The 15,465-nt window shown below is 40.3% G+C and overlaps 2 protein-coding genes and 1 long non-coding RNA gene across 3 annotated transcripts; 2 read left to right on the forward strand and 1 right to left on the reverse strand.

Annotated features, from left to right (window-relative positions):
• Positions 1–136: 136 nt before the first annotated feature.
• LOC133160914 (uncharacterized) lies at positions 137–3,284 on the reverse strand. Its single transcript, XR_009715969.1, has 4 exons — positions 3,180–3,284; positions 2,226–2,307; positions 1,448–1,964; positions 137–1,074 (listed from the first exon to the last, which is right to left on the reverse strand). It is a non-coding gene; the product is annotated as an uncharacterized LOC133160914 (long non-coding RNA).
• LOC133160911 (14-3-3 protein beta/alpha-like) lies at positions 3,189–8,124 on the forward strand. The gene is made up of 6 exons (XM_061289023.1): positions 3,189–3,330; positions 5,463–5,774; positions 6,362–6,485; positions 6,622–6,785; positions 6,859–6,954; positions 7,315–8,124. The coding sequence occupies exons 2-6, from the start codon at positions 5,472–5,474 to the stop codon at positions 7,348–7,350; spliced, it is 723 nt and encodes a 240-aa protein (XP_061145007.1). The 5' UTR covers positions 3,189–3,330; positions 5,463–5,471; the 3' UTR covers positions 7,351–8,124.
• A 974-nt stretch (positions 8,125–9,098) lies between these two features.
• On the forward strand, positions 9,099–15,041 carry LOC133160910 (polyadenylate-binding protein 1A). The gene is made up of 15 exons (XM_061289022.1): positions 9,099–9,874; positions 10,046–10,239; positions 10,410–10,525; positions 11,647–11,786; positions 11,896–11,990; positions 12,094–12,231; positions 12,379–12,474; positions 12,549–12,821; positions 12,940–13,030; positions 13,110–13,232; positions 13,333–13,475; positions 14,081–14,165; positions 14,255–14,385; positions 14,520–14,610; positions 14,691–15,041. The coding sequence occupies exons 1-14, from the start codon at positions 9,682–9,684 to the stop codon at positions 14,607–14,609; spliced, it is 1,908 nt and encodes a 635-aa protein (XP_061145006.1). The 5' UTR covers positions 9,099–9,681; the 3' UTR covers position 14,610; positions 14,691–15,041.
• Positions 15,042–15,465: the final 424 nt, after the last annotated feature.

Genomic DNA, 15,465 nt, shown 5'->3' on the forward strand with positions numbered 1-15,465 from the left:
CTTCTAGCTGTTTCTCAAAGTTTGAGTGGTGCGAAGACACGGCTTTTATCTTTGAGAGATCTCACGGCACACTACCAAACAAAACATTACCAAAACTATGGATACTGAAAAATGAAACTGAAATCTGATGTAGCTACTGACAGGAAACTATGATTTCTTTTATTGTGATAACAAGTACAAGTCAAGTCTTGTGACCAGGTTAAGGGGGTGAAACTACAAGAGAAATGAACACAAAAAAAGAAAACAAGGCTACAGAAATAAATGAATGCTGTACAAAATTAAACAAAAACTGACTGACAATGGGAACAGTGAAAAATAGAAACCCTATCTGGACTACTCAAGTCCAAAACAAATTTTTCAACATTAAATAGCAGAATTGGTGCAAAGATATAGTGGCAAGCAATCTTAATCATAACTTGGAGTGATAAATGGTTGCAAAAAATAATGAAAGGGAAGGGCACGAAGATGGTCTCTACCAACACATTTCACATTCTTTAATAATTATTAAAATCATTGTTGCCGGGGAAACAGCAAAGCCATGACAAAACAAAACCAAAACTAATCATTTACACCAAAAATGTACGTTTTTAAGTATACTCAATGTAGGCTAAAGGGCATCTAGATTGATCTTAGCAAAGAAATAAAACAAAAAAATCATTTTCTAAGATATTCCTTCAGAAAAAACTCTCTATTCAAAGTCTTTTCCACAGAAATCTCACATACACCAACTGTACTGAAATACGTGTTTGGTCACCAAAATTTAACCTATTACAATTCACGATGTCACAGGTGAATACTGCCAAATAAAGACATTAATTGAGCAGTGTAGGTGTGGAAAATGCATCACAGCGTCATAGCAGTCAGCAAATGCTAAGCAAGTGCGCCCTCTAGAGGGGCTGTGGGTAGCAGCACAGTCAGGCTGACGTCATTGCGCAGTGTTAGGTTTCTTCACACTCAAAATGGAGTTGGGACTTGCTGATGGTGTAGGCCGCAGGGATGTCAAACTCATTTTTGTCACGGGCCGCATCGTAGCCATAGTTTCCTTCGTAGGGCCATTATGATTGCCAACGTCTTCTATATAAAGTGTAGGTTACAAAACAAACGGATTCAAATTTCTTAAAAAGACGAATGGTAATGAAAATTGTAAGCAATATCTATTCATATTTTTTTTAAAGTCTAGACAATTTGTAATTTTAGTAATGACACAAAGTCGATGCAAAATTTGTCTTCGCGGGCCACATAAAACGAAATGATGGGCCGCATCTGGCCCCCGTGCCTTGAGTTTGACACCATGGTGTAGGGGTAGCTTGTCTGTATTGTGAGTTTGATTCTCGCTTGTGTGTGCGTGTGTATATAATAAAAAACACCCAAAATGGAGTTAGAAAAGGGGTCCAGAAATATAGTCTATTGATAACACACCAATAAACAATATGAAGCAATCACTTACTGGAGGCTGAAGAACAAGGCGCTCTGCAGCTGGTGACCATCCATGACAAGTATCTTTATAAGGAACTGCAAGCAAACCTCCACAGGCAGATGATATAAAGTTGGAAATCATAGACCTGTGAAATGGCTACTTGCAGACCACTTTCTACCCGAGAGGGAGAGGTCATGATTCACTGTCAGTTTTGAGATTCCTACTTCAAACCGTACCTTGATCAAAACAAGAAAAACACAGACATTGTGCACTGCACATATTTTAAATCAATAAAACATGGATATACACTTGGGGGCTCATACCCAACTAGGAAGTAGTGAGAATGTGATGATACAGACAGAATTACGTTTGTTTGTAACTGTTGACAAATCATACATGTCATGGTCGTTCTGTGTACCAACATACACTGTAAGTTGATAAGAACAAGCCTTGTGCTCATCTTGTGACTGTGGTATTGTAATCGCTGAGGTCAGTCGGCTTTGCTGTGGACTAACAGGTTTTGTGCGCTGTAATTTTCTGTTTCACCCTGGAGACAAATACCACAAAAAACATACCACAACTTGAGAAGTTGAGCAATTTAAACTCAGATTTTGTAGCCTGATAGGTTAAGCAACTACTATAATTTAAAAAATAAACAGTTGCTAGTTCCTATATTAGATGTGGCCTGGACAGACAATGCTCGCTAATGTTCCCCGCCAAACTGAAATATTATACAGGGAACTTTCCAATACAATTTTGGTTCCCACATACGAAGGATTTTCTAATGCAACACAGTTTCAAACTTTACCTGTTTGCTGCTTGTCACGCCAACTCTTCGCCCTTTTTTTTAACGAGTCTAATGTATTGTAGACTACAGCACCCCCGGGACCCTAATGAGGATAAGCAGATTGGAAGATGAATGAATGAATGAATGAATGAATGAATGAATGAATGAATGAATGAATGAATGAATGAATGAATGAATGAATGAATGAATGAATGAATGAATGAATAATACATGTGTATGAATTTATGTGTGCATGTATGCATATAGTATATACACTGCCATACGAGCAGCACAGAGGATGGCATTAATGCCACATGTATTGACTATTTCCAACAGCTTTTCCAAGATTGATACGTGTAATGCATAAATTAATCGATTTGCTTCAACTGACGTTTGTGTCTGTCTGCGAGACTGAACTGAATTAGAACTGGTTTATCAGGTTAGACATCTCATTCCCTAGGTTTCTTTTTTGTTCTTATCTTTTCTATGGAACCACACCTTGACAAGAAAACTACACATTGTGGGGTTCATTTAGACACAAAGAAGGGTGTTTTATTTATGTGTAGAAACATAAATAGCTAACTCAGGAGTGTCCAAGGTGCATCCCTGCCATCCATGCACAGCAGCGTGACAAGTAGAGTTTTTTGGGGGCGACGAAATTGTGCCGAGCCATGACTATGCTGGGGACCAGTGTAATAAAAATTTCGTTTTTTTTAATTGTAATAAATGTTAACGTTAAAAGGTATAATTTATTTAGTCAAAAAAAATTACCCTTTAAAATACACTTTTTTCCACATTGACGACTTCTTTTTAATTAAATATGTATGTGTGCAACTACAAAATATTTTATATTATATATAAAATATTATCAATATACGAAATATGTTTTTTTTTAAAAGCAGGTTTCATAAAGGTGGTGAATTCTCTCTTGGCCCTGCAAAACTACAACTCCCTTGATGTCTAGTGCATGGTTACCATGGTGATGTTGACGTCATCCGCCCTTGCACGGGCAGCGCCTTTAACCATTAGAATTGCAAGGAAACCCCGTCGACTCTTCACGCTGACAACGCTGAGAGAATCAGCTGGAAGTTGAAAGCCCAAGCTTCTGCGATCTACCATTACACGGGTAGGAAATGAACACAAACGTATTGTAACTACCGTGTCGCGTTGGCATAGGCGATTGGTCGACTTTTGTTGCGTAACAAATGCAGCGAAAAATCATCCAGGTTTTCGTAATTGTAATTGACCTTGGGTTTGCGGGAAAATGCCGACAATTCATCACTGACAAGGAACAATGGCTAGCTCCATTACAATGAAACGTGCCTCGTAGCTGCTTTCAACTAGGAAATGGAACGCGAGGAAGGCGTATCACGTCAAGACTAAGCTGACACAGCGTGTCTCTACCAACTAACTTTAACCTGTTGGGTTGGGTTTGCTCACTGTCCAACAGTAGTTAACTGTGATGGAAACCCACGTTGGCCGTGGTGCTTGCGCGATCGCTGCTGGTATCTTGTAGCTAATGGAATGCTTGTTTGCTTTCGTTATTAAGTTCAATTGAGATCCTGACCATTGATTATTTGTGAGGATCGTAACGCAGGATTTTAACAATTAATTTGTAAACATCTGACAGATTGTTAAACATTCGAACAACCTTTGTCACATTTTGACAAATGCATTGCCTTAGCGGGAGTTGCATTATAAAAGCTATGTGTGGAACCTCATTGCAATGTCAAACGTTGTCAGGGGCGGATTTTACAGGAAATATGTCACGAGGTCAAATAATGTCGCATACTTTACGCGGTTGATATTTTCCTTCATAATTTGCCTTTCAAAGAGATGTAGTTTGGGTGTAAACGTCAATCGGCCACGAGCAGGTAAAGCCTGATCCTAAGTCTGTTGGGCGAGACGCAGGTATGGGCATGGGTGTGGTTTATGTATGCAGGAAAAGAGTGTGTGTGTGTGGGGGGGGGGGGGGGGGGGGGGGGGGGGGGGGGAGTTGTGTTTGCCCTGCAGGTTTGTGAGAAATTAGAATAACTATGAATATATAGCATTCCCGGGACGTTATTTGTAAAAACGGCCATATTATTAGTCACACAATACTTGATTTGATTTGTCGCTGTCCCACAGCCTAATGAGCAGTTGAGATGTTTCTTAAACAGTGTGTGTTGAATGTTTTGATTTTTCAGTGTTCATTCATCTAAAACAAAACAAAAAAAAATGAATTTCAATAATAAAAACGTTTTACATTTTAAATATATGGTCACGCCTCACTGGATTGTACACTGACATGTTTTGCAGCCAACTTTCTGCTACCGAGGAATTCCCCCGATCACAAGCTTGTAGACTTAAGCGCTTTTTTAACTTTATTTATGGAGCTCTGCAGAAGCAGCATAGATTTGGAGAAAATCTGCAGGTCTATTTAAAAAAAAAAAAAAAAAAAGTACTAAAGGAGTCGTTTCATCTGCTTCAAAATATTGACAAGGTTATAACTGAGGAGTGGTCACAGGATGGCTTCTTACCGTGAGTCTGAGCTCCAGCCGTAAGATACCAGATAGAATCAAACTGAATGGAGTCGGTCCACTTGAAAATGCACTCTGCTTGAAAATTGGTGTACCCCAGCTATCGAGATACCGTACATATCAATTTAGGTGTGTCCTTGTACAACATTATCACTTCAAGTATGACACCGATATTGTGTCCTAGAATACCGTCCGATGCCGATATATTCTGATATGATATCAGCAATGATACATGTTTTAATTTATTCTTTTAGTATGAAACTTTATTCAGTGAATCCGTGTCTTAATTACCAGTTCCATTCACCCTTTAATTAGTATAGGTTTATTTACAAAAGCCTTTGGTATTGTATCAAAATTGCCTTTATTGTTTTGCAAAAAAAATATGTCAAACATTAGGCCTTGTATCGATATATATCTCTTTGGTTAAAACAACAACAAAAAAACCCCTCATCTTTACACCCCTACTTTATAAAGACTATGAGGGCCAATAGGGATAGTGGGAGAGCTGGACGTGACCTGTGGGCTGCACTTTGCCCACGTTTGCATAGCAAAGACAAAAAATGGTTTTAGTATTGACATAATTGCAAGTGACGCAATAAACGTGCAAGCTGCAACATGTTTAAAAGCACGGTGGCCTCTGAGAAGTTTAAACTGCTTTTGTATGTGAATGGGAAATGCCTGGCTCGTTCTTTTTTTCTAATTTTTGAACCCATCTTTCCTTTTGCATTTGTTTTTCCAGTAAGCCATCATGAGTGGGGAATCCAAGGAGAACTTGATCAGAATGGCTAAACTGGCCGAGCAAGCGGAGCGCTATGACGACATGGCTGCAGCGATGAAGTCTGCCACGGAGAATAATGACAGCGAACTGACCAATGAGGAGCGCAATCTGCTTTCTGTTGCCTACAAAAATGTAGTTGGGGCCCGTCGTTCTTCTTGGCGGGTTTTGAGCAACATTGCGTTGAAGGTCGAAGACGACAGAAAAAAGGAATTGTCCAAAGAGTACCAGGAGAAAATTGAGACAGAGCTCAATAGAATCTGTCAAGATGTTCTGGTGAGCTTTCTTTTGTAAATGATGGACATTATATTTATTTGAGCTTCACTTAATTCCTTGTGCTTAACTCTGTCCTTTCTAAACCAGGAAAGAAAATCAGATTATCAATTGTCAAACTCCTTTCAAGAGAGTGGTGTTTGCATTTTTAAAGAATGTTCAAGTTTCTGACGGTGACTTCCAAATTTCCTTCTGGATGATTTGAAAATGGAACCGATTCTTACTTCCCACCAACACACAAACCACAAAGATTATAATAATAACTATTCGAAGAACATAAAAATGCAACAATAAGAAAAAAAACATGTTGACAAGTCTCTTGTGGGGTGTGCCGCTTTTCAGAATAAACCAATTACATTTGAATTTGTGGTAAATAGGAACATTGTAAAAGTGATAATTTGAAAATAGACGCACTCGCAGCGTTAGCATAACAATGTTGCATACAATATTGGTTTCCTCATGCCATAACCATGGTCACAAAGTGCATCCACACCCCTTGTACATGAGCCCAATATTGAATTTATTCAGTTCTAAAGGCTCCGGACGCTTAATAGTTTATTTCAAAATTGTAATGTTTTTTTTCTGCTCAGGATCTCTTGAATGTTCATCTCATTCCAAAAGCCACTTTGCCGGAGAGCAAAGTCTTCTATTTGAAAATGAAAGGCGACTACCATCGCTACCAGGCCGAAGTGGCAACAGGAGATGACAAGCAGAGTATGTGAGATTTTATCAAAAAAATCTGTTGGTGTGGTTGTTTGAATGTTCATTTTTTTGTGTGTTTGGCATTTATCCTTTATGTATTTTGGTTCTTTGATGTGTTTTTAAATGTCTAATCTTTGTTTAACTTCAGAAATCATCACAAACGCAGAACAAGCCTACCAGGAGGCTCTTAAAACCAGCTCAGAAGAGATGCAGCCCACACACCCAATCCGACTTGGTCTCGCGCTCAATTTCTCTGTGTTTTACTACGAGATCATCAACTCACCTGAAAAGGCCTGCCAATTGGCTAAAACAGTAAGAGCTTCTACTAATGCTTGACAAAAGAGGACAAATTCCCAACCCTTCAAACTGTTCTTTTATCTTGCAGGCTTTTGATGACGCCATTGCAGAGCTGGAAACGGTGACGGATGATTCATACAAAGACAGCACACTTATCATGCAGCTACTAAGAGACAACTTGACAGTAAGTTTCTCAGTTTACAATGCTCAGTCTACTTTGGATTTTTAGACCTATGATATCCAAGGCAGGGCTGCAGACTTTTTTTTGACAAGGACAACAGTTGCCCCAACTCCAAATTTTATGGGTTCAAGCAGTACATTTACGACCAACACATGGACAACCCGCGATAAGCATAGCCATCCAATAACTAAACACTTGCGTTCAAATTGGGAGCAACCGTTCTTTCCAGTCACACCTTTCCAGATCTTAGTGTCATTGTCAACCTGAGCATTAAAGGCTTCCAACATAACAAGAAAGGCTCTAATAGGTTCGCCCATCTAATTCTCTTTTTTTCCCTCACCCATTTTCTGTACCTCCTTTCAGTTGTGGAACGCTGACAACCAGGGCGAGGATGTATAGAAACCAAGACATCAAGCAAAACCCCATTTGTCCTTTCTGTCTACCTGCCATCATCTTGACTCTTCCTTCATCAGGACCATAACCACTGAGACCACCATAACATTATTGTTGTCCTTTTTTTTTTTTAATTCAGCATGTTACATGTTGTTTTCTTTTGTAGAAATGAGGATGAGATAATGGGGTACAGTTGAAAATTAAAGGGTGCTTTTGTTATTTGCTGCTAATCTGACTACTTTTTGGCTGGGGGATGTAGCTTTTATACTATTGTAGTTGTGGGTCGGATAGCATGTTTTCAACCCTTAAAAGTTAGGAAGCAGTTCTACTGTTTATCTCATTTCTTTGTATGGTTTTGTGGTAAAGGTGAATATCACCATTATCTCCTCACAGGAGTTGTTGAATCTACAACAGAAATGAAAGGTTACATTCCATCATTGTCAAATGTTGGAATTTGAGGTTTTCTTTGGGGGGGGGGGGGGTGAAATGCCTGTTCACAATGTACTGGTTACAAAGTTTAGACTCCACACGTCTTTAATGGGTTTCTTTTTGTCACAGAAAATAATTCTTGTTACGTTTTTTGACTTTTTGTTTTAATACTCTACCTTTTGTCAATCGAAAGTGCATCTATTGGTAAGACAATTGGTGGAGATATTTGTCAGGTTAGCTGGCTTTGTTAACTTAATTTGGAATCACTCAAAGCAATCCCCACTTTATTTGGAGGGGTGATAGATATGTAATAAAATAAAGAATAAAGATAATTTAAATTTGTCAGGCTAAGACGTTGACTGGAGCTGTGTTTTTATTGCGCAATATGCTTCTGTCCACAGGAATGATTAATTGTATAGAACTCAAAATAGAAATTTTAATGGTAGTTTTTATTGTGTGAGTCATTGGTATTTGTAGACTTGGTTATACCACTAACATCAGCATTTTCATGCAAAATGTTGAACACTGACTCTGATCAACAAGCGTGTGGTTACCCAAAATGCAGACTGAACAAATCTACAGCGAAAGTTCAAAGCAGCCACGTCTCATCAAACCATGAGCCAAGGTCACACAGAAGAGTTTCGTTTTCAAATTGAAAGTTATATTCTGTATTTTTGTTTTGTGGAACAAGATTGTAGCTTTCTTGTTCATATAATTTGTCTTCAAGTCCCTGAAAAGTGAAAAAAGTATCAAACAAAATACAAATAAAATTTGATGCACAGCCCAGAGTTAAGAGTGTCAACCCCACCAAATTTGAATGGTATTTTTAAATTGCTATGTATACAGTACATGACGCTTTTTAAAAAATCCTTCTCTCCACTATCGACCTGGGAATGATGTTTGGAAATGTGGAAGGAAGCCGTAGTACACTGAAATATCAAAATTTACTTCTTCAACCACCTTTGCCAAGGATTATGAAAGAGCTGCTAGAAGTTTTGCATTAATAATGGTAGTCTTGTGAATTTGACTATTTTCCTAGAGGTCCACTTTCTGACTTGAAAAATACATTAACAGAAGCGAAAAAAAATTAAAATTAAGAAATTGTTCCTCCAAAGATGCTCAACGAATGCGTTATCTCTTTAAAAAAAAAAAAAAAGTAAATGGGTGCGGCTCAGTTGGAAGTGGACGTTGTGAGGGCAGCTGAGGATGATAAAAGGCGTCACGAAATGCAACATAAAATATCGCGAGATTTGTGACGTCATACTTAGTGTCGACCGCCCCGACGTTTGGACTGGTATCGGGAAACAACCTCTACCGACCTTCCTTTCATTCCTGTAATCCGTCTGCGTTGGGTGTGCTCCGTAGCTAGCCACGGCACACATTTTATTATTATGAAACAAACCAAAAGCTAGAGCGCACACGCAGACATATTTTTATAAGAAAAAAAAAATCGGTGAAGCAGGATTTCATTTGCCAACTCAAGCAACGCGTAAAAGAAGAACCTTAGACGGACCTTAGCACGCTAACGTGAAGATAACCGCCATTATTGAAAACGTGGGTGGTAATTCAATCGCTGTCTACGTTTCTAGAAGCAGTGTTAGTCATTCTTGTTGATTGTATCGATAGCTTCGCGAGTTAACGCACCATTTCGTTTTGCTTGTGAACGATACGCAACAAAATAAGTCCCACGAGCAGCATCGCTTAGGCCACGCTTCGATAGCTTTGCTAATCAGGCCAGCTAGCCCACGTTGCCACCTTTGGGAGGTAACGTACAGAAAAACTCGTCTGGGCGCCCAGTCGTTTGTGACGGGATAAAGAAAAAAGCCGCTTCACATTGAAGACAGGCGTTTTGAGACCTTTAATAGAGCGTCGATTGTCATAACGTGTCGTGTCTGAACACGCGTCGTCATGAACCCTAGCGCTCCTAGCTACCCCATGGCCTCCCTCTATGTGGGGGACCTGCATCCAGATGTAACCGAAGCCATGCTCTACGAGAAATTCAGCCCGGCTGGGCCCATCTTATCTATTAGAGTATGCAGGGACATGATCACCCGTCGGTCCCTTGGTTACGCATATGTGAACTTCCAGCAGCCAGCTGACGGTGAGTCTTCAACGATTGTCGAAAGCTAGTTGTAATGATTAAACTGCAAGCTAGCTCAACAGCAGTGTCGCGTTCGAGTCATGTTCACTACTGTAGTAAAGGAATGCATTCGTCAGCGAATGTGTGAGCACTGCCGTGTTTATTGCTTACTGATTATACCGATCTTTTCAGCCGAGAGAGCCCTGGACACCATGAATTTTGACGTGATCAAAGGCAGGCCACTTCGCATAATGTGGTCTCAACGAGACCCCTCTCTGAGGAAGAGTGGCGTGGGCAACATCTTCATCAAGAACCTGGACAAGTCCATAGATAACAAGGCCCTCTATGATACGTTTTCAGCATTTGGAAATATCCTATCCTGTAAGGTAGGTGGAGCTGTCAGCATGTCTTGTGCACATGTTAGTTTGTGGCTTGAAAGATTTGCATACTCACTACTACTTTGCATGGCATAGAATCCCATTGTTGGTCAAATGTATTTACTGCAATGCATGGTGGTGGAGATTGTTACTGAAGTGCTCAATGTTCCCTCTCCAAGGTGGTTTGTGATGAAAATGGGTCAAAGGGTTACGGCTTTGTGCACTTTGAGACCCACGAGGCTGCTGAGCGGGCCATTGAGAAAATGAATGGCATGTTGCTCAATGACAGAAAAGTGTAAGTGGGATTATGATTGACAATATTGAGTGAAGTGTTTTACTAATATTAATCAAATGAAATGACAGTCTCTGTGTGTTTAATGATTAACAAAATGTAATGAACAGTATCTTGTTTGAATGTATCAAGGCTTAAAATTCTTTGCTGCAAAGCTATGCTATGCTGTATACAAACTTAATTATTGAGATCAAATTAATTCATTTCTTAAACCGCGTAACTAAGGCACAGTTTACTACCAGGTAATTTAGTCACACTAACGTATATCCATAGGCATTTGTCTATATAATAAAATAACGACATACAAAAGCAATTGCTAATTCCCTATTTAAATGTCACCCTTGAAGCCCTTTTCACACTGCACTTAATATGAAAGAGTTGCTCTGCAACACTAAAAGACTGCAACACCCAAGTTGCCATTATGTCCATATTTAGAAGCGCTAACGTCGCAGTTTGTTGGAGTAAGATTAGTTTTCTTTTGCTGGTTAGACACCTTGACAAGATGAATTTGTCGTAATAATAAAAAGTCCCCACTTTGCTTGTTATAAGGAGACACACGGCAAAGGAGACACTAATTACTCTACAGAACTTGGATATTTTAAAGACATTGTTACCTGTCAATAAGCTAAAATAGCGCTAATTCACACTATTCTCCGATTGGAGACGCTTATATGACATTACGCCACCATTCTCGAACAATAAAATTCCCAATTCAGGGCGTAGTCAGAAGTCCTGGTTGTGCCGCACAGCAGCGCTCCGTTTTGTGGTCCCGGCCCTTCACACACAACGAGCGAGTGAGAGCGTACTGCGCTCTGTCAAATGTAATGTGAAGAAGGCTTCTACAAGACAGACGTCTGGGCTGTTTCAACTAAATCAAATTGCTGAACTTAGGTTTACTTTGAACTTGGGTTTGCTTCATTGGATTCGCTTTGACATATTTGATGAAAAAAATATCAATGGCCCATACCTCATTGCCATGTTGTATGACAACTCTTAGTCTTACAAATTAGAATACCCCCAGATGTACTGTGCGGTAACTAGTATGATGTAAATAATAGCTATAGATTTGTCAAATTGTAATCAAAACCTATTGGCTAATGTTTTTTTTTTCCTTTGGTCAATAGATTTGTTGGGCGATTCAAGTCACGTAAAGAGAGGGAAGCAGAACTTGGAGCCCGTGCAAGAGAATTCACCAATGTGTATATCAAAAATTTTGGAGAGGATATGGATGATGAAAAGCTCAAGGAGTTGTTTGGAAAATATGGTAAGTATTGGATGAAATCCAATTTTTCACAGGCTAAAAAAAAAAAAAAAAGGTCTTCTTCCTTGCTTGGCCAGTGGTATTCAGTTTTTGCCAATTGCCTTTTCTTTAGGCCCAGCACTCAGTATCCGCGTCATGACAGATGAAAGTGGCAAATCCAAAGGATTTGGCTTTGTCAGCTTTGAAAGACATGAAGATGCACAAAAGGTAGGGGGGGATAAAGTCCTTTGGACCGTGTGGTAGAAACTTGCCAAGGTTTCATCTCATGGTGGATAATATGTATATCTTTTAATTATACATCTATTTGTAGGCTGTGGATGATATGAACGGTAAAGACCTGAATGGCAGACAAGTTTATGTTGGGCGTGCCCAGAAAAAGGGGGAGCGCCAGAATGAGCTCAAGCGCAAATTTGAGCAGATGAAACAGGATCGCATGACCAGATACCAGGTTTGTTTCGAAGTACACTTAGAATGTTTTTGTGTCCTCGAAACCTAATGATATCCATTCGGAATTGTATTGAAAGACTTTTTTTTAGCCTCATGTGCAGCAATTTAAAATTCAGGCTCGAAAGCAATTTGTGATCTTGTTCGCCAGGGTGTCAACCTGTATGTGAAAAACTTGGATGACGGCCTTGATGATGAGCGGCTACGCAAGGAATTCTCCCCATTTGGAACAATAACAAGTGCTAAGGTGTGGGTCTTGAATGGAACAGCTAATGTCGAATTGAAGTTCACCAGCACTTAGTTTGAGTTTCTTCTCCCCAGGTTATGATGGAGGGTGGTCGCAGCAAAGGCTTTGGGTTTGTGTGCTTTTCTTCTCCTGAAGAGGCCACCAAAGCAGTGACTGAGATGAATGGGCGTATAGTTGCCACTAAACCATTGTATGTGGCTCTGGCTCAACGCAAAGAAGAGCGTCAGGCCCATCTAACCAATCAGTACATGCAGAGGATGGCTACCGTCCGGGCTGTGCCCAACCCTGTTCTCAACCCTTACCAAACGGCTCCTCCTTCTGGCTATTTTATGACAGCTATTCCTCCGGTGAGTCTTGAAACGTCAAGCATTTTTGATTAATCTCTTCTCTGTGGCTGGTTATCGCTTAATAATTAGGAATTCAATGTTTTCAAAGAGATGATCATATATTGGCATTTGTCTTTAGGCCCAAAACCGTGCTGCATATTACTCTGCCAACCAGTTGGCCCAGCTGCGTCCCAGCCCTCGATGGGCCACTCAGGCTGTGCGCCCACAGCGTAAGTAATCATTTGCAGTGTTGATGATCTATTTAGTTTTGTTGATGTTAAGATCTAAAACACCATTTTCTATCTCCAGACTTCCAGAACATGCCCAATGCCATGCGGCCTTCAGCGCCCAGGCCCCAGACGTTCAGCACCATCCGTCCCACTGCCGCCACCAACTCCCAGGTCCCACGCATGATGGCCTCTCAACGCATGCGTGAGTATAACTGTCTCTACTTTAGCCTTGGATTTTATCAAAATAACATTAAGAGGTTGTATTCCCCCAAACCCCTGCCAATTTGTTATCTGCACTGCAGCCACCCAGGCCCTCAGCCAGCGCCCTGCCAGTGCTTCGGCCACTGCCGCCCCAGTGCGTGCAATGCCACACTACAAATATGCCGCCAGTGTCCGGAATCCTCAGCAGCACATGGCCTCCCAGCCTCAAGTTGCTATGCAGCAGGTTCATAGTTAAATTTGCTTTCACTTTTGCTTGAATGCACCTCAAGACTTTCTGAAACCATATACAGTGGTACCTCTGCTTACAAACTTAATTGGTTCTGCTGCCATCACCTTTGTAAGTAGAAACTTTTGGAAGTAGGAGTGCTTTCTTCGTTTTTATTGAAAACAAGCTGGTACTGTCTGCCTTTGTCTGCATGCGTGCACGCTCCTTCAGCAGGAGATACCCCCCTTATTCATCTATTTTTTATAACCTACTTTGTCACAATACCAGCCATATTCCGTTGTGAGCTCGACAATACATATGCATTCGCCATTCTTTATGATTTCGAGTTTCAAATTGGTAGGTTTGGGAGACGTAATAAACTTGCCCTACTTGGGGTTTTTCTTCGTTTTTTTTATGTTGTTTTACATGACGAATAGTGGCAGATCCATGGGAGGGTAACTGGGGCATCTGTTCAAAGTAGATGCAAAAGTATCGCTAGGTTCGTATCTCGAAAAGTTCGTAAGTGCAGGCATTTCTAAGCAGAGATACCACTGTAATCTGTTTTCCTCTCAGCGCTTTTACCCTGGGATGTTGAGATGATGGGATGTGTTTTTGTTTTTTAGCCTGCTGTCCACGTCCAAGGACAGGAGCCACTGACTGCCTCCATGCTAGCTGCTGCCCCTCCTCAGGAACAGAAGCAGATGCTGGGTCAGTATTTTAGTTGCTTGTTTTGGGACACATTAATGTTTCACTGGACCCATTATACATCTTACTAAAAAGCACACTTGTTCCTTCAGGTGAGCGACTGTTCCCCCTGATTCAGAACATGCACCCCAGTCTGGCGGGCAAGATCACTGGCATGCTGCTGGAGATCGACAACTCTGAGCTTCTTCACATGCTTGAATCGCCCGAATCCTTGCGCTCAAAGGTCAATGAATGTCTTGACATACCCAACACTGGGTGCAAACCTTTTGCAGTTGTGTTCCATCCAGCATACCCAACTCTGCTATGATTTATCACCACCTCGTGTGCAGTGGTTCATCAAGTATTGTTTCGATTTAGGTGGATGAGGCAGTTGCTGTGCTCCAGGCTCACCAAGCCAAAGAGGCTGCTCAGAAGTCCACCACTCCTGCTGGTGTTCCCAGTGTCTAAGGTGTGTCGGCAGTCCTGTTCGACCACAACGCCCAAGATTAGCATTTTATTAAAATAAATATTTCTTGTTCTTCTCTACAGATTGAGCTTTTGAAACCTGCTTCACCGATGGAAAAAGAGAAAAAAAAGTAAACATTGAAAAACCTAAAACACTGAAAACATTGCAAAATGATAAATTTTTTTCTTAAAAAAACGAAAACCATTTACTCTGCCAGGTCTAGGTTAAGTTTGACTAGACCTTGATCATATACAAAAAAAGTTCTTTAAAAAAAAGCAAAATAGCTAAAATTGAATTAAATTTGAATGCGTTCTTCTGTTTTATGTCATTTTACTGTGTCAATGCTCAAAATATCAGCCATGGTATTGGATGGAGGTACCAGAGCATTTTTGAAAGTTTATAGTTAACTACTGGCTAATAAATTCTCATTCAAATTGTGTGTGAATTATTGTTGTCCAAATTTAAACTTTTGGTTGAGTCCAAATTTACACATCTGACCTATTGAAGTGTGCACTCTAGGATGTCCGGTACTGCAATGTACCATTGCACCGCACTAATCGATTCTTTAAACAAAAAATACTGTTAGGCCACATGACCACTCAATGCAGCAGCCAAGACAAGCAAGTGTTATGGAACACAATGTAGATAAAAAGCTGTAATGTTTTGCAGTGGTATAGAACTGAATCATACATAAGAAATCTGACTGACAAATACTTAGTGTAATTTTGTATTTATAGATGTGTAAAATGTTTTGTAACAAATTGCATAATCAACTTTCCTCTGTGCTGTGGGGCAGCCTTGACCAAGTCCCGATTACTGCCTGTATTTGAGAAGCCACTGACCATGGATCACGTGCCT

The sequence above is a fragment of the Syngnathus typhle genome, linkage group LG10 (assembly GCF_033458585.1).
Source record: "Syngnathus typhle isolate RoL2023-S1 ecotype Sweden linkage group LG10, RoL_Styp_1.0, whole genome shotgun sequence".
In the NCBI taxonomy this organism is placed as follows: Eukaryota; Metazoa; Chordata; class Actinopteri; order Syngnathiformes; family Syngnathidae; genus Syngnathus; species Syngnathus typhle.